Genomic DNA, 19,335 nt, shown 5'->3' on the forward strand with positions numbered 1-19,335 from the left:
CTTTCCAGCTTGTAAGATTAGCCTAAGATTACGAGCCCAGTCTACAAAGTTGCTTCCATCATCTTTCAACTTAGCTTTCTCTAGGAACGTATTAAAATTCAGGATGACACTTGCGTGAGCCATGATCTACAACACAAATATATTCAAAGTGGACTTAGACTATGTTCAAGATAATTAGAGTTCAACTTAATCAAATTATATGCTAAACTCCCACTCAAAAAGTACATCTCTCTGGTCATTTGAGTGGTTCATGATCCACTTACACTATCCCAAGTCCGATCATCACGTGAGTCGAGAGTAGTTTCAGTGGTAAGCATCCCTATGCTAATCATATCAACTATATGATTCATGATCGACCTTTCGGTCTCATGTGTTCCGAGGCCATGTCTGTACATGCTAGGCTCGTCAAGCTTAACCCGAGTGTTCCGCGTGCGCAACTGTTTTGCACCCGTTGTATGTGAACGTTGAGTCTATCACACCCGATCATCACGTGGTGTCTCGAAACGACGAACTGTAGCAACAGTGCACAGTCGGGGAGAACACAATTTCGTCTTGAAATTTTAGTGAGAGATCACCTCATAATGCTACCGTCGTTCTAAGCAAAACAAGGTGCATAAAACGATTAACATCACATGCAATTCATAAGTGACATGATATGGCCATCATCACGTGCTTCTTGATCTCCATCACCAAAGCACCGGCACGATCTTCTTGTCACCGGCGCCACACCATGATCATCCATCAACGTGTTGCCATCGGGGTTGTCGTGCTACTTATGCTATTACTACTAAAGTTACATCCTAGCAAAATAGTAAACGCATCTGCAAGCACAAACGTTAGTATAAAGACAACCCTATGGCTCCTGCCGGTTGTCGTACCATCGACATGCAAGTCGATATTTCTATTACAACATGATCATCTCATACATCCAATATATCACATCACATCGTTGTCCATATCACATCACAATCATACCCTGCAAAAACAAGTTAGACGTCCTCTAATTTTGTTGTTGCATGTTTTACGTGGTGACCAAGGGTATCTAGTAGGATCGCATCTTACTTACGCAAACACCACAACGGAGATCTATGAGTTGCTATTTAACCTCATCCAAGGACCTCCTCGGTCAAATCCGATTCAACTAAAGTTGGAGAAACCATCACTTGCCAGTCATCTTTGAGCAAAGGGGGTTACTTGTAACGATGAAACCAGTCTCTCGTAAGCGTACGAGTAATGTCGGTCCAAGCCGCTTCAATCCAACAATACCGCGGAATCAAGAAAAGACTAAGGAGGGCAGCAAAACGCACATCACCGCCCACAAAAACTTTTGTGTTCTACTCGAGAAGACATCTACGCATGAACCTAGCTCATGATGCCACTATTGGGGAACGTCGCATGGGAAACAAAAAAATTTCCTACGCGCACGAAGACCTATCATGGTGATGTCCATCTACGAGAGGGGATGAGTGATCTACGTACCCTTGTAGATCGTACAGCAGAAGCGTTAGAGAACGCGGTTGATGTAGTGGAACGTCCTCACGTCCCTCGATCCGCCCCGCGAACAATCCCGCGATCAGTCCCACGATCTAGTACCGAACGACGGCACCTCCGCGTTGAGCACACGTACAACTCGACGATGATCTCGACCTTCTTGATCCAGCAAGAGAGACGGAGAGGTAGAAGAGTTCTCTGGCAGCGTGACGGCGCTCCGGAGGTTGGTGGTGATCGCGTCTCAGCAGGGCTCCGCCCGAGCTCCGCAGAAACGCGATCTAGAGGAAAAACTATGGAGGTATGTGGTCGGGCAGCCGTGAGAAAGTCATCTCAAATCTGCCCTAAAAGCCCCATATATATAGGAGGAGGGAGGGGCACCTTGCCTTGGGGTCCAAGGGACCCTCAAGGGGTCGGCCGAGCCAAGGGGGGGAGGACTCCCCCCCCAAACCGAGTTGGACTTGGTTTGGTGGGAGGAGTCCCCCTCCCTTCCCACTTCTTCCCTCTTTTTTTTTCTTTTCCTTTGATTTCCTTCTCGTGGCGCATAGGCCCCCTTGGGGCTGTCCCACCAGCCCACTAAGGGCTGGTGTGTCTCCCCAAAGCCTATGGGCTTCCCCGGGGTGGGTTGCCCCCCCCCCCCGGTGAACTCCCGGAACCCATTCGTCATTCCCGGTACATTCCCGGTAACTCCGAAAACCTTCCGGTAATCAAATGAGGTCATCCTATATATCAATCTTCGTTTCCGGACCATTCCAGAAACCCTCGTGACGTCCGAGATCTCATCCGGGACTCCAAACAACATTCGGTAACCAACCATATAACTCAAATACGCATAAAACAACGTCGAACTTTAAGTCTGCAGACCCTGCGGGTTCGAGAACTATGTAGACATGACCCGAGAGACTCCTCGGTCAATATCCAATAGCGGGACCTGGATGCCCATATTGGATCCTACATATTCTACGAAGATCTTATCGTTTGAACCTCAGTGCCAAGGATTCGTATAATCCTGTATGTCATTCCCTTTGTCCTTCGGTATGTTACTTGCCCGAGATTCGATCGTCGGTATCCGCATACCTATTTCAATCTCGTTTACCGGTAAGTCTCTTTACTCGTTCCGTAATACAAGATCCCGCAACTTACACTAAGTTACATTGCTTGCAAGGCTTATGTGTGATGTTGTATTACCGAGTGGGCCCCGAGATACCTCTCCGTCACACGGAGTGACAAATCCCAGTCTTGATCCATACTAAATCAACTAACACCTTCGGAGATACCTGTAGAGCATCTTTATAGTCACCCAGTTATGTTGCAACGTTTGATACACACAAAGCATTCCTCCGGTGTCAGTGAGTTATATGATCTCATGGTCATAGGAATAAATACTTTACACGCAGAAAAAAGTAGCAACAAAATGACACGATCAACATGCTACGTCTATTAGTTTGGGTCTAGTCCATCACGTGATTCTCCCAATGACGTGATCCAGTTATCAAGCAACAACACCTTGTTCATAATCAGAAGACACTGACTATCATCGATCAACTGGCTAGCCAACTACAGGCATGCTAGGGACGGTGTTTTGTCTATGTATCCACACATGTAAATGAGTCTTCATTCAATACAATTATAGCATGGATAATAAACTATTATCTTGATACAGGAATTATAATAATAACTATACATTTATTATTGCCTCTAGGGCATAATTCCAACATTGCCCACTTGGAGAGGTGCTGGTCGGGTAGGGAAGAAGGGGAAGGGTACAGGGAGAGGTGGTGGCCGCGGAAGATCCAGGAGGACTGTTGAGCTGTCATCGCCACCACCACCAACTCATTCACCCGAGCATAGGACTACTATGGTCTACCCGTTTGCGGAGGAGGCTACGGGGACTCCGATCCAGGAGCCTAGTGTTGACGGGCATTCGTCCCATGACTCCGGTCCAGGATCAGCCTTGGGTCGAGGTGCATTCGGCCCACGAGACGATGGTTCCGGAGGCTTCACCCGACGTGGAGAGGCCCGGATGGGATACCTGGCCGGATCGGACCGACTTGCCGAATTGGACCGAGGGTCCGGGTGGCTCAGGGGGCGGGGATAGCGGGGATGAGTTTACGGATAGTGAGGGAGATGTGCAGGTGGACGGGGCCACCGTGTACAAGCGTGGTAGTACACGTCTCCCGGTCGTGCCAGCTACCCGCGAGCAGAGGCCGATGATTAAACCTGAAGGAGATAGGTAAGTACATTTACTCTTTTTTTAGCTTTTGCCTTCGAGTTTGTTCAAATATCTAATGTGTTGACCTTATCATACTGCAGGGGATGGGCACACCCTCGTGGAGTCCGCAAGCCGAACTCCGTCCTTGGTGTGCTTTGCCAGACAAATTTTCCGGGGTTTGTCACGTTGCCTCATGAGGGTCAGGTTCCTACACTAGGATTTTCCTGGGAGCACTACCAGGCTGCGCAAGCCCCGCCGGATGAGATTATAGATGGTGTCTTGTGCCACACAAGGGTCAAGATGGTGATCAAGAGCTTTTGGGTAAATTATCCTTTTACATAATCTAAAATTAACAATATAGCTAATTATTGTACTAATCGGTGTTTTCATGTTTGATTCCAGACCTTCTATAGGTGTGAGGATGGATATGAGGAGGAGGCGGCCAAGGTTCTCGAGGCCGAGTGTAGGCGGTTACTACAGAACTTACGCCATGAGGCTCGGCCGCAGGCTATTCAAGACTACTACGCCACGCATGGTATTAAGAAGCAGAAGAAGGATTGCCGCGGAAAGTTTCTGAAGAAGGAGCAATACATGAAGGTAATTACGTATTCTGAAGTCCTTGTACGTAGTTTTGTTGATTTCATTCATAGGCGTAGCGCTCAAAATTCTTTCTAATAACTTACAGGTGCCCCCGAGATGGTGTGCGGATAAGATGGATTTTTGGGAGGCGTTGGTTCATGAGTGGTGCACAGGCAGCTTGCGAGCTGTCCACGAGAATGCGAAGGATCGACATAGCCAAATGGTTGGTGTGCCACACCATCAAGGCAGTGCCAACTTACTTCAGTTCGGACGAAACTGGGTATGTGATTTGCTTCATGATTCATGCAATTCATTCTTCATGCTAATATTTTGTTCCTCTCTTTTAGGCACATCACAATAAGACGAAGACGCCACACTTGTACGACGTTTATGGCATGGCCCATACTGCCTCGTACAAGAAGGCGAAGGCATTCTCTGAGTCTGACCTGGATGATCCAAGTAACTTCACCAACATATCATCCCACCACAAGCTCGTGACATACACGGACACGGGGAAGGCTACGAAAGGGGATGACTTTAACCCGAGCCAGGAACCTTTGGATCCAGAGCTGGTGATGATATCTGGTGGCAGGAGGCCCCATGGCTCGATTGCCATTGGAGATGGGATAATACGTTGTCCACTCACTCTCCCAGAGATCAAGGCTCGCCAGTCGAGCAGCTGTCCTGAGATAACGCGTCGTCCACAGCCAGTCGATCTTGCCATCGAGGTTAGTTGTACGGACTAAGAAAACTTTCATCCATTTCATTATGTGTGTCACCATAGATCATTATTGTGGTAACAAGGAATGGTGTTTGAGGCTGCTCTTCAGAAAGAGAGAGCGGCAAACCTGGCTGCTCTTGAGAAAAGAGAGATTGGCAAGCCAGGCTGCTCTTCAGGCTGCTCTTGATGAGAGGGACCAGACCACGGCACGATTGATTGAGGAAGAGAGGGCCCGGAATGAGGGGGGCCAACGGGCCCTGTACGAGCTTTTTGTGGTAAGTTTTTTTTCACATTAGCCAAATCATGTGTGTAATGTCTGTTTCATTACTAACTAATACGACCCACTCTTCAGGTCTGTGTGAGAAGAGCGGTCAAGTCCCTCCGCCGATGCCCGTCTTCTCTTTGATTGGCACGGTGAGTTTCATTATAAACTAGTATTAATAATTGAGTGTCATCATGCTAACTGAGACATCGGAAAATATCGTTTTTGCAGAATAACTCCCGAGCGTCATCGCACGACCCTTCTCCGGGTGTTTCTCTTCCTTGATGACCACTAAGGTAAGTTTCTCTTCTCTTCTTTCATATTCTCCTTGCCTTAATTTCCCCAACAATGACATAATTAGCCCATTTAGCTCCAAAATGCCATAATGACCTCAAAATGGCATAAGAACCTTGGTTAGCTCATTAATATTATATAGTTAGCTTGTTTTCCTCTAAAATGGGATAATTAGCCCATATAGCTCCAAAAAGACATAGTTAGCTAACTGAGCTCCAAGAATAGGAGAAGAAATAGGAAAAATGAAAAGAAAGAAGAAGAAGAAGAAGAAGAGAAGAAGGAGAAGGAGGAGGAGGAGGAGGAGGAGGAGAAGGCCAATGACCTTCTAGTCCTTCTCCTCCTCCTCCTCCTTCTCCTCCTTCTTCTTGATTTCTTCTTCTTCTCCTCCTCCTGCTCTTTCTTCTCCTCTTTCATATTCTCCTTGCCTTAATTTCCCCAACAATGACATAATTAGCCCATTTAGCTCCAAAAAGACATTATAAGCTCAAAATGGCATAAGAACCTTGGTTAGCTCATTAATATTATATACTTAGCTTGTTTTCCTCTAAAATGGGATAATTAGCCCATTTAGCTCCAAAAAGACATAGTTAGCTAATTTAGCTCCAAGAAGAGGAGAAGAGGAGAAATGAAAAGGAAGAACAAAAAGAAGAAGAGAAAGAGAAGAGAAGGAGAAGGAGAAGGAGGAGGAGAAGAAGAAGAGAAGAAGGAGAAGGAGGAGGAGGACGACGAGGAGAAGGAGGAGAAGGCCAAGGACCTTCTAGTCCTTCTCCTCCTCCTCCTCCTCCTCCTCCTCCTTCTCCTCCTTCTTTATTTCATATTCTTCTTATCCTCCTCCTCTTTCTTCTCCACTTTCATATTCTCCTTGCCTTAATTTCCCCAACAATGACATAATTAGCCCATTTAGCTCCAAAAAGACATTATAATCTGAAAATTGCATAAGAACCTTGGTTAGCTCATTAATATTATATACTTAGCTTGTTTTCCTCTATAATGACATAATTAGCCCATTTAGCTCCAAAAAGACATAGTTAGCTAATTTAGCTCCAAGAAGAGGATAAGAGGAGAAATGAAAAGGAAGAACAAAAAGAAGAGAAAGAGAACAGAAGGAGGAGGAGGAGAAGGCCAAGGACCTTCTAGTCCTTCTCCTTCTCCTCCTTCTCCTCCTTCTTCTTGATTTCTTCTTTTTCTCCTCCTCCTCCTCTTTCTTCTCCTCTTTTATATTCTCCTTGCCTTAATTTCCCCAACAATGACATAATTAGCCCATTTAGCTCCAAAAAGACATTATAAGCGCAAAATGGCATAAGAACCTTGGTTAGCTCATTAATATAATATACTTAGCTTGTTTTCCTCTAAAATGTGATAATTAGCCCATTTAGCTCCAAAAAGACACAGTTAGCTAATTTAGCTCCAAGAACAGGAGAAGAGGAGAAATAAAAAGGAAGAACAAAAAGCAGAAGAGAAAGAGAAGAGAAGGAGAAGGAGAAGAAGGAGGAGGAGAAGAAGAAGAGAAGAAGGAGAAGGAGGACGACGACGACGAGGAGAAGGAGGAGAAGGCCAAGGACCTTCTAGTCCTTCTCCTCCTCCTCCTCCTCCTCCTCCTCCTCCTCCTTTATTTCTTCTTCTTCTTATACTCCTCCTCTTTCTTATCCTCTTTCATATTCTCCTTGCCTTAATTTCCCCAACAATGACATAATTAGCACATTTAGCTCCAAAAAGACATTATAATCTGAAAATGGCATAAGAACCTTGGTTAGCTCATTAATATTATATACTTAGCTTGTTTTCCTCTATAATGACATAATTAGCCCATTTATCTCCAAAAATACATAGTTAGCTAATTTAGCTCCAAGAAGAGGACAAGAGGAGAAATGAAAAGGAAGAACAAAAAGAAAAGAAAGAGAAGAGAAGGAGGAGGAGGAGGAGGAGGAGGAGGAGAAGGAGGAAAAGGCCAAGGACCTTCTAGTCCTTCTCCTCCTCCTCCTTCTCCTCCTTCTTCTTGATTTCTTCTTCTTCTCCTCCTCCTCCTCTTTCTTCTCCTCTTTTATATTCTCCTTGCCTTAATTTCCCCAACAATGACATAATTAGCCCATTTAGCTCCAAAAAGACATTATAAGCGCAAAATGGCATAAGAACCTTGGTTAGCTCATTAATATTATATACTTAGCTTGTTTTCCTCTAAAATGCGATAATTAGCCCATTTAGCTCCAAAAAGGCATAGTTAGCTAATTTAGCTCCAAGAAGAGGAGAAGAGGAGAAATGAAAAGGAAGAACAAAAAGAAGAAGAGAAAGAGAAGAGAAGGAGAAGGAGAAGAAGGAGGAGGAGGAGAAGGAGGATAAGGCCAAGGACCTTCTAGTCCTTCTCCTCCTGCTCCTCCTCCATATCCTCCTTCTTTATTTCTTCTTCTTCTCCTCATCCTCCTCTTTCTTCTCCTCTTTCATATTCTCCTTGCCTTAATTTCCCCAACAACGACATAATTAGCCCATTTAGCTCCAAAAAGACATTATAAGCTCAAAATGGCATAAGAACCTTGGTTAGCTCATTAATATTATATACTTAGCTTGTTTTCCTCTGTAATGACATAATTAGCCCATTTAGCTCTAAAAAGACATAGTTAGCTAATTTAGCTCCAAGAATAGGAGAAGAGGAGAAATGAAAAGGAAGAACAAAAAGAAGAAGAGAAAGAGAAGAGAAGGAGAAGGAGAAGAAGGAGGAGGAGAAGAAGAAGAGAAGAAGGAGAAGGAGGAGAAGGAGCCCTCCTTATTCTCCTTCTTCTTCCCTCCTTCTTCTCCTCTTCTTCTTCAATTTAGCTTATTTTCCCAAACAAAGACATACTTAGCCAATTATCATCCAAAATGACATAATTAGCTTAGTTAGGTAAAAACATCATAAGAACCTTGGTTAGCTCAATAAAATGACTAATTAAGCTCCTAAAAGACATAATAAGCTCAAAATGGCATAAGAACCTTGGTTAGCTCATTAATATTATATACTTAGCTTGTTTTCCTCTAGAATGACATAATTAGCCCATTTAGCTTCAAAAAGGCATAGTTAGATAATTTAGCTCCAAGAAGAGGAGAAGAGGAGAAATGAACAGAAGGAAGAAGAAGAAGAAGAAGAGAAGAAGAAGAGAAGGAGGAGGAGAAGAAGAAGAAGGAGGAGGAGAAGAAGAGAAGAAGAAGGAGAAGGACGAGAAGAAGGAGAAGGAGCCCTGCTTCTTCTCCTTCTTCTTCTCTCCTCCTTCTTCTCCTTCTTCTTTTCCTTCTTCTTCTCTTCTTATTTTTTCTTCTTCTCCTCCTCCTTCTCCTTCTCCTTCCCCTCCTCCTCCTCCTCCTTGTTTTTTTCTCCTTGTTCTCTTCTTGCTTCTTCTCTTTCTTCTTCAATTTATCTTATTTGTCATATATATGTTATTGTTGTTCTTTTTCTGACTTTCTTATTCCCATTTTGCAGATTGGATGTACTACATGCATGGAAGCTGGCATTGATGGAGTGCTTTAGTTCTAGTTTTCATTTGAGTTGATGAACAATGTGGAATTATATGTATATGTATATATGGATGAACAGTATATGTGGAACTATATGTATATGTATATATATGGATGAAACTTTGTGCTATGAATATGTGTTGTGACCTATATATGTGCTATGAATTATATGTGCTATGTATATGTATATGTGTTGTGACCTATGTATGTGCTGTGAAATAAACAAAAAAAACAAAATTGTGACAATATAGGCTCTTTGCCGTCTGCCAGCTGATGGCAAAGGCCTTTGCCATCAGGCAGCTGACGGCAAAGGTGCCACGTGGCGCCCAGCTGTGCAACCTGGGCAGCAGCAGCTGGCCATATAGTCTCTTTGTCGTCCGCTTCCTAGGGGGGCAGACGGCAAAGAAGAGGGCACAGAGGAGGGGGAGGAGGGGTAGGAAGATGGCAAAGAGTGGACTGTGGGGGGAGGTGGAGGCAGACGGCAAAGAGTGGAGGTGGAGGCAGACGGCAAAGAGTGGAGGGGGGGAGGAGGTGGATGCAGACGACAAAGAAGAGGGCGAGGCAGACGGCAAAGCCTCCGTTAGCCCCTAACGGAGGCAACGCCTGTCGGATGCCGTCTCGACCTCTTTGCCGACTTCTCTTACGAAAAGCTGACGGCAAAGGTCTTTGCCGTCCGCTTCGGTGAGACTGACGGCAAAGAAGCTACAATGCCGTCGTAGGCTTACGCAGAATTTTTGCCAAAAGGAGTTTTCTTTGCCATGTTTCTATTACTCTTTGCCTTCGGTGGATTACTCTTTGCCGTCTGTGATGGCAGACGGCAAAGAAGCTAATTCCCGTAGTCTGGTTAGAAAACCTTAACCATCCTTGATCAACTGTCTATTCAACTAGAGGCTTACTAGGAACATTGTTTTGTTTATATATCCACACATGTATCTATGCTTTCATTCAATACAATTATAGCATGGATAATAAACGATCATCTTGGAACAGGAAATATAATAATAACTATTTTATCATTGCCTCTAGGGCATATTTCCAACAATAATAGCTAGCATACATATATATACAAGTGTTCGCCTTTGTGAACACTACTCGTCTGAATCTGAATCTGAATCTAAATGTCCCAAAGCTAGTGGTGCAAGGTGACACTCGACATAGTTCACGATACTAATCTTGCAGTACAACTCGTATGCAACGTATGCATCTTTTGCTGCATACGAAACGTTGATAGGGTCAAGTGGGGTCTTCCCCCACTTTCTGTGCTTAGACTTCGGGAATGAAGTCTTCATATCATGGTACTACTCGTTGATCAAGGTTACTGCCATATCAGCCATCGAACTCCGCTCATATTGAATCTAGAATAGGCCTTGGATATCAATATGGCACTCAGCTGGTATCTTAATACCAAAGGTGCGCCTCATATTCGGCTTGTCATTCATTATGTCAACGCTAGCGAAACGCCTGCTGCTGCGAAGGAAGTCCATGAGTTCTGGACAATGCTTGTCACTACTACAACATCAACAAATTAAAATAGAACAAATGTGACATATTGCTGCAACATGGAAAAATGTTTCACTACAACTAAAGAGAAATTTATCATAACGATTAAAATGGAACATATTGCTATTCTATGCTATTTTCATATCCTATGAATTGATATTTATAGGATTCCAATATTGTAACATATTGATATCCGATGCAATTTTCAAATCCTATGAATTGATCAAGAAACCCTCAATTAACTATCCAATGGAACATATAAAGAAACTGCATATTGCTATCCAATGGAACCTAGAGAGATAAGTATATGCAATTTTCATAACCTTTGAATCAAAGAAAGCCTCAAAACTTACCAATGAAAAATTGTTTCACTATAACTAAAGAGAAATTAATCTTTATAGGATTCCAATATTGTAACATATTGCTATCCTATGCAATTTTCATATCCTATGAATTGATCAAGAAACCCTCAATTAACTATCCAATGGAACATATAAAGAAACTGCATATTGCTATCCAATGGAACCTAGAGAGATAAGTATATGCAATTTTCAAAACCTTCGAATCAAAGAAAGCCTCAAAACTTACCAATGAAAAATTGTTTCACTATAACTAAAGAGAAATTAATCTTTATAGGATTCCAATATTGTAACATATTGCTATCCTATGCAATTTTCATATCCTATGAATTGATGAAGAAACCCTCAATTAACTATATATCCAATGGAACATATATAGAAACTGCATATTGCTATCCAGTGGAACCAAGGGAGATCAATATATGCAATTTTCATAACCTTGGATCAAATAAAGCCTCAAGACTTACCAGTGGAAAATTGTTTCACTACAACTAATTAAAGAGAAATTGATCTTTATAGGATTCCAACGTTGTAACACATATTGCTATTCTATGCAATTTTCATATCCTATGAATTGATTAAGAAACCCTAAATTAACTATCCAATGGAACGTATATAGAAACTCCATATTGCTATCAAATGGAACCTAGAGAAGATCAATACATGCAATTTTCATAACCTTGGATCAAAGAAAGACTCAAAACTTACCTCACCCATTGGAGGATCAAGACATGCTGTTTGAAACACAGCTGGATGACGACAACACCTTGTTGGTCGGCCGTGTACTCTAGATCAAACCCCAAGAACGCCTCATGCTCCGGCGCGACGTCAACCCACGCTTGGAACCTTCCAAGAAAATTTGGCACCGCTGAGTTCTCGTTCGTGTACCCGACCCTGAGTTCGGTCATGCCATGTGCGCCACCATTCCGGTTTCATATGTCATGGTGGAAGATGAATGGAAGAAGAGAGGGGAAGAAGAGAGGAGGAAGAAGAATGGAGGAGAGCGCTAGAGCAGAAGAACAGAGAATGGCGATAGACTCTGCTTCGGTCGCAATTTTCATTGCTGGAAACGACGCGGGAGGGCGCACCATTTGGACCTTTAGTCTCGGGTTGGATGACAAACCGGCACTAAAGGGGTGATTCGAAGGGCCGCCACCCCGGTTTGATCCACCAACCGGGACTAAAGGAGGATACAAACGGTTGTACGAACGTCCGCCACCACACCTTAGTCCCGGTTTGATCCACCAACCGGGACTAAAGGGGATACAAACGGTTGTCAGCCTATTAGTCCCGGTTCTTGACTAGAACCGAGACAAAAGGGGTGAGACGAACCGGGACCAATGGCCCACGATGCCCGGTCGGCGCCCTGGCCCCACGAACCGGGACCAATGTCACCATAGGTCCCGGTTCGTATGTGAACCAGGACTAATAGGATTTCAGGACCTAGACAGAAGCCCTCTTTTCTACTAGTGACGCGTCCCTGAAGCGTACGAGGAGAAAGCATGTGCGCGTCCGTTCGACGTCCCTGTGCCTAGAAATGGGGCGGGCCAGACTCGCTCGTCGGGTCCAACGTACGACATAGTCCAGCGCGGCCCCACCCGTCAGTAGTTAACGGTCAAACCATTGACCCAACGGCATCCCCCGGTGTCACCATTTGTGAGGGTTTCGGACAAGGGACTGGGTAAATGTGCGCAAATGTTAAGAGGCTGGGGATGAATGAGTAGAGCTAAGGAACCAGGGGCACAAATGTAAAAATCCCTCTAGAAAATGCCTCCATATTCTAAGTATATGAAAGATGTTGTCACTAATAAGAGGAAAATACGTGAAGCATATAGTAAAGAGAAGTTATTTCTCTTTGTTGTCATCATATAAGTTCCGCTATGGAAACTGTCTTGTCACCAAAAACCTTCCCCGATTGACAGAACGTTTGATGGATACCTCTATAGTTTAGTAGGGTACAAATTAAATCTGGGAAGCGGTAAAGCATCCCGACGTTACTCGAGTTCCCAGAGGGATACTAAATATGACTCGAGTTGAGCCAACAAATACCTCATCGCGTCTAGCGATTTTAAAATATCTACTTTCTCTCAACGAGATTGGAAACATTGGACTTCCCGAGTATACAGTTTGTGGTGCATATGTCCACAAGGCACATATCATCTTTCATCAGATTGACAAAGTAGAAATATATATATATATAGACATGAAGATTTTTAATATTAAAATCACTGTCACGCATATATAATTCATATAAAATTATTTGTACCAAAACACTGATACAATATAGTGTGATATACAATATATGATGGCAACAATAATTATGTTGCTGTTACAATATCATAAATGGACATAAATTATATTGACCATTCGGGTGATTGAGAGTATAACATCATAAATGGACATAAATTATATTGACCACTCACGAGATTGTGTTAGAGCATATATCTCCATATGTGGTTTTGGTAATTGATGACAATTCCTATGGACTGATGGTTGCCTTAAGTTATATTTATAGGATTTGTCCATAGGCACTTCTTGAAGTCCATCTGTTGGTTCAAGGAGTTTATATGATGACCAAGATGGTATTCAAGGTATTATCCAAAGAATGGTCATAGAGACACAAGGTTGATCAAGATCTCAGACAAAGAGTAAATCAAGATGATCAACACACAAAGCGTACAAGATGTACCGAGAGGGATCAAGTGATCCCAAGCATTGTCCATTATGTGTTTGTGTACTAACCTATGGTCTTCGTGAGAGTTCTATGTGGGGTTAGGTGTGTCTCCATGGGCTTGCGTCTAGAGGAATATCTCATACAACCCATGAAGGATGACGTCAAGTGGTGATCGTCATCAAGATTGCGGTGTGCAAGTTCAAGTGGATCAGCACGAAGATATCATGCTTGAAGCCTGCCGTCCATTGTGGTGGCAATGGACTTGTGAAGATATACTGAAGAGCGGCTCACCCATGTTGTGTTTGGGGGAGCAATCAACTAGTCTTCATCAAGCCAACGCAATCAAGAAGGTAGTCCATCTTGACGAAGCCAATATCATCGTCATCTAGCTCAAGAGGACGAGGTGCAAGGTATAGGTTTGCCCTTGATAGGTTTTCTGTTTTAGGATAGATTGCCGTTCTGTGAAGGGGGGGCTCTCAAGTGATTAGCTCGATCGTATCGTTCGTTGAGAGCTCAAACCATTTCCATCCTTGCATCATACTTCTTGATTCTTATTTGGTGATTTCTTTGTGAGTTTTAAAGATTATGGTCATCTTCATGACAAGCTCGAGTTCATCGAAAACGGAGTCCATATGCATCTACTATGATGTTTTCGAGGTTGGAGTTTTTGCCGGTTCTTCATTCATAGAGGTCTCACATCTCTATATCACTGTTTGGATAGCTCTTGTCGTCCTGAATCCAACAAGCTTGGGTTTGCTCGATTTGGAGCTCGTATGCGAAAGTTATGGCTTTTTCACTGGCGAGCGGTAGTACCGCTGGTACTGCTGGCCCTAGCGGTAGTACCGCTGGCCCAGTGGTAGTACCGCCCATGGTCAGCGGTAGTACCGCTCCAGGACTTTAGTACCGTCAGCCTTGCGGCTGTACTATGTTGGACTTTTTGTGAAGACTTTCTTGGCGGTGGTTGGCCCGGTAGTATCTTTGTGCTACCATGGGCTCAGCGGTAGTACCGCTGCAGCCAGCGGTAGTACCGCTGGAGGGTCAGCGGTAGTACTGCTGGGCTCGGGCTGTAAGTGGGGGTAACGGTCTGATTCGTTCCCCCACTATATAAAGGGAGTCTTCTTCCCCCTTGGCTGAATCTATCTGTTGAGCTCGTGTTCTTCTCCCATTGTTGACCTTCTTAAAGCTTGCTTACTCTCAATCCCTCCAATGATTCTTGCTTGTTCTTGAGGGAAAAGAGAGAGGAGATCTAGATCCACATCTCCATCAATCACTTTCTCCTCTATGTGAGGGAAACCCCTTGGATCTAGATCTTGGAGTTCTTTGTGAGCTCCTTGTTCTTCCTCTTATATTTCTCCATAGCTTTTGTTGTTGTGTAGGGATTTGAGTGTGAGGGACTTGTCCACTTTGTGTGTTCTTGCCATTGCATTAGTTGCATCGGTTTGAGTTCTCCACAGTGATACGTGGAAGTGAAGTTTGAGAAGCTTATTACCTTTGGTACTTAGTACCCTAGATATTGTTCTTCATGGATGCTTTGGCGTCCTAGAAGCTTGGTGGTGTCTCAGAGCTCAATCATTGTGGTGTAAAGCTCCGGGCAAGTGTCGGGGTCTCCAATTAGGTTGTGGAGATTGCCCCGAGCAATTTGTACGGGTACCCATGACCGCCCCCAAGGATTGCCATTTGTACGGGTTCGGTGACCGCCCTCAAGGGTCCCTTAGTGGAATCACGGCATCTTGCATTGTGCGAGGGCGTGACGTGATTACGGTGGCCTTAGTGGCATCTTGGGGAGCATTCTGCCTCCACACCGCTCCAACGGAGATTAGCATCCGCAAGGGTGTGAACTTCAGGATACATCATCGTCTCCGCGTGCCTCGGTTATCTCTTACCCGAACCCTTTACTTATGCACTTTACTTTGTGATAGCCATATTGTTTATTATAATATGTCTTTCTATCACTTAGTTGTTTATCTTGCTTAGCATAAGTTGTTGGTGCACATAGGTTAGCCTAGTTGTTGTAGGTTTTGTGCTTGACATATTAAACGTTAGTTTTATTCCGCATTTGTTCAAGCCTAAACCGTAATTATTTTAAAGTGCCTATTCACCCCCCCTCTAGGCGACATCCACGTCCTTTCGGATTGAGAGACTAGCTGAAGTCTTCAAACATGTTAGTTGAGTCATATTCAACCTTCATGTTCTCCGTGCTCATAGGGTCCCATGATAGCTGGTGTTGTCGGGTTGAAGGTTGAAGTGAGCTTCAAACCTTTGCACTTGAGATTCATTGTGCCCGAGGAATTGCTGATACAGAATAACCAGATGAAGAAATCCGAATTAATATAATGTCTTATGATGTATAAGACAATATTTTTTGTTAGCGGTGTGATTCCGACTGGAGGTGAAACCTATGGGTCTTGCATTACACACATTATCCCACGAGACACAAGAGAGTGATCATGATGTCCATGGCCCAGGAAAGGCAGTGGTGGCTATAGAGGGCGGATGCCTCAAATTCTCTGTGCGATCCTTTACCAGAAATAATTAATTTACAATCAGTAAATTAAAGACCATCATGTGATGCTGTAATGAACTTAGCAAAATCAACGGGTATTTCAAGAAGTTATCTTGACACCATTAATATGAGTCTAAAAAATTGTTAAGTATGACACCTTGAAGATAATCTTCAAAATGGAATAGGTCTCCCAGCACTAGGGAGTATAATCTGATAAAATCAATAGATACTCAGTCGTAATGGCTTATGTCATGACTTAGAAAAATGTGTGAGAGAGTACTTTGTAAAGCAATTATCATGTCAAAATAATAAAATATAGGCTTTACATTAGTGGTGACAATCTATAAAGCAGTATATATACACACTGCCTTGTGATCCCAAGCATGAATTTGAAGATACGACTTTGAATTTTGTGTCTATATTTGCAAGAAATTGAAAATCTCAATTGCAAATAGACGTATTAATCTCGACATGTGTTTAACATGAAAATAGATAAACATATAAATATTATGGAATACATCGTATTCAATGAAAAAACTGTACTGCAGAGGTACTGGATTTATCTTTGCAAGAGATTAAAAATTTAATTAAAAAAGGATATAATTAATCTCAACACATAATAAACATGAAAATATATTACATCAATTTAAAATTTACAATATACCTTGGTACTCAACAGAAAAACAATACTCATATATATGTATTGAATTTAGCAATCTAACACATGAACGGAAACACTGCTAAGTGCGTTTAGAAATCTCAATTTAGCAATCCAGAAATACTCTAAAACAATACTTCCTCCGTTTCTAAATATAAGTCTTTTTAGACATTTAACTATTCACTACATACGGATGTATATAGACATACTTTAGAGTATAGATTCACTCATTTTACTTCGTATGTAGTTCGTAGTGAAATCTCTCCAAAAACTTATATTTAGGAACGGAGGGACTACTTGGTAATCCCAGCCAAGTCCATGTTTTAGAGTATTTCTGAAGCTGTGATTTCCCAGCTTCTGTAACTCCACGCTTATTACACTACGATGGACAAAAACTTCTTGAAGTTAGTTTGTACCGCCTCCGTTCCTAAATATAAAACCTTTTGAAGATTTTATTATAAAGTATATACGAAACAAAATAAATAAATGTATACTTTAAAATAGATCTATATACATCTATATATAGTTTATGTTAATTTTTTTAAAAGGTCTTATGTTTAGAAACGAAGGGAGTAGAAACTACAACGTTCGCTCCACTCCATAAATGAATTTTGTGAAGCCTGGTGCTGAAGGACTTCAGAACAGGCCTAAACACGGCTGCTTCCTGTGGCCTGCTCCGGCTCGGATGCAGTTACCATTATGTATACCCTGGTTGGTTTTTTTTCCATACCTATATACCTACCCCGTGTAATCGTACTAGCTTGAACACCAGAGAAATCGCGAGGCACGGCGCACGAGACATGCCCGCGTGTTGTATATATAAGCTGGCGGCGGAATAATCAATCAGGGACGCCGTGTAGCTTGTGCTCAGAAACTACCGATCGGCGTCGTTGGACTGGGCGAGTTCTCGGTGGACTGGGTTCGTCGGATCCATTATCCGACGGACGCCCAGTCTGATTTTAGCTAGGCACAACATCGTGCTTATCAATAGATCTATAGGGACATCAGATCTCCCAGATGGCATCTTCCAAAAGTCAATGCCGATCCGGGTGGCCGGACCTGCCGCCGGATCTTCTAGGCATCGTCCTCCACCGCCTCCCGTCCCTTGTCGACCGTGTCCACCTCCGCGCCGTTTGCCACGCCTGGCGCTCAAGTGCGAGGCTGCACCCACTGCCTCCGGTGCAGCTTCCTTGGATCGTCTTCGGCGACGGCACCCTGTTGGACGTGACCAACAACGCGGCGCACCGCGTGCGCCTTCCGGACGACGACGCCAGCTACTACAGCGCCGGCGAGAACATGCTATTCGTCATGCACGACGACGGCCGGTGCTCCCTGATGGACGCCTTCTCCGGCGCCATGACCCCCCAGCCCGAGCTCGCCGCTCTGCTGCGGGATTATAAGATCGATCCTCACGATGGAAACTACAAGAGGAGAATCGAAAAGGTGGTGGTCTCCATGTCCCCAGCAATCCCCGTTATCGCTGTCCTGACCAGCGATTGCAGAGTCTTTGTCTCGACCCGCCGCCAGGGCGGCGAGATCAACTCTTGCCTTGTGCTGAGCGAGCTCTCCATCGTCGACATCGCTTTGTTTCAAGGAAAGATTTACGGCGTCTCCCCCGACGAGGAGCTCCTTGGCTTTGAGCTCGGCAATGGCCGCCTCCGCAAGCCGACTCCAGCAGGAGTCAAACCCGATGTTGTAAGCGGCGTCACGCAGATAGAAGGTGCCCGGGCACAAAATTCCATGGGCTCTCTCGACAGTTACATACGCTACAGGATTCAGAAAAGATTTCCCGACAGCGTGGCCCGGCTGTACCTCGTCGAGTCCAATGATAAGCTGTTGATGGTGAAGCGATGGGTGAGATGGAACATGCGAGATACCATGGCGATGCGAGGCGGACCAGGTTACAAGCGCATGGATCGAACTCTGCGGCTGGAAGTGTTCGAGGCGGACCTTGGAGATGGCAGACCGCGCGTTGGCCGGTGGAAGAAGGTCGACGACCTGGGTGGCCGGGCAATCTTCGTGTGTGCGCGATGCTCCAAGTCTGCCCCTGCCGGTGATGGAGTTCGACAAGATTCTATCTACTTCCTGCGACACCACCTTGCAAGGAAGCCGGCTGATGGCTCACTTGGGGACTCCGGTGTGTACGACATGAGACACAAAACTATCACCTCGTTGCTACCGGAGGCATCATTGCCCGCGCCCCTAGCGTGGGATAGCCCACGGTTTCCGACATGGTTCTTCCCCGTTGAAAATTAATCATAGCCTTGTCATATCTTGCATAACCATCAAAAGGTGTTTATATTTTTGATACAAAACCTTCTGAGAATCTTAATAATGTTTCTATTTCTGATACTCAAACACAATTTGATAATAAACATCCACCTGGTAATGAAAAATACTAGCCCCCCCCCCCCCCCCCCCCCCCCGTTGCTCTCCCTGGCCACTCCTTCCCACCCAGCCCAGCCTCCATCTCGCTGCCGCCAGAGGCTCCAGCCGGCGAATCTCGCCTGGATCCGGGGACGGCGGCGGCGGGGCAACTCTCCGTCTCGCGTGAGGTGGCCAGATGCGGTGCCTCGGGCTTGTGTGGTGGCGGTGAGGTGGT

At 44.3% G+C, this 19,335-nt stretch overlaps 1 protein-coding gene across 1 annotated transcript; it reads left to right on the top strand.

Moving 5' to 3' along the window:
* Positions 1–17,750: 17,750 nt before the first annotated feature.
* On the top strand, positions 17,751–18,989 carry LOC123425574. Its single transcript, XM_045109265.1, has one exon. It carries the CDS (start codon positions 17,751–17,753, stop codon positions 18,987–18,989), a length of 1,239 nt encoding a protein of 412 aa, XP_044965200.1.
* The last annotated feature ends 346 nt before the right edge of the window (positions 18,990–19,335 follow it).

This window comes from Hordeum vulgare, chromosome 2H (assembly GCF_904849725.1).
Source record: "Hordeum vulgare subsp. vulgare chromosome 2H, MorexV3_pseudomolecules_assembly, whole genome shotgun sequence".
In the NCBI taxonomy this organism is placed as follows: domain Eukaryota; kingdom Viridiplantae; phylum Streptophyta; class Magnoliopsida; order Poales; family Poaceae; genus Hordeum; species Hordeum vulgare.

What these genes read in the sequence shown, in the direction of transcription:
- LOC123425574 (XM_045109265.1), top strand. Translation starts at nt 17,751, where the DNA reads ATGGCATCTTCCAAAAGTCAATGCCGATCCGGGTGGCCGGACCTGCCG.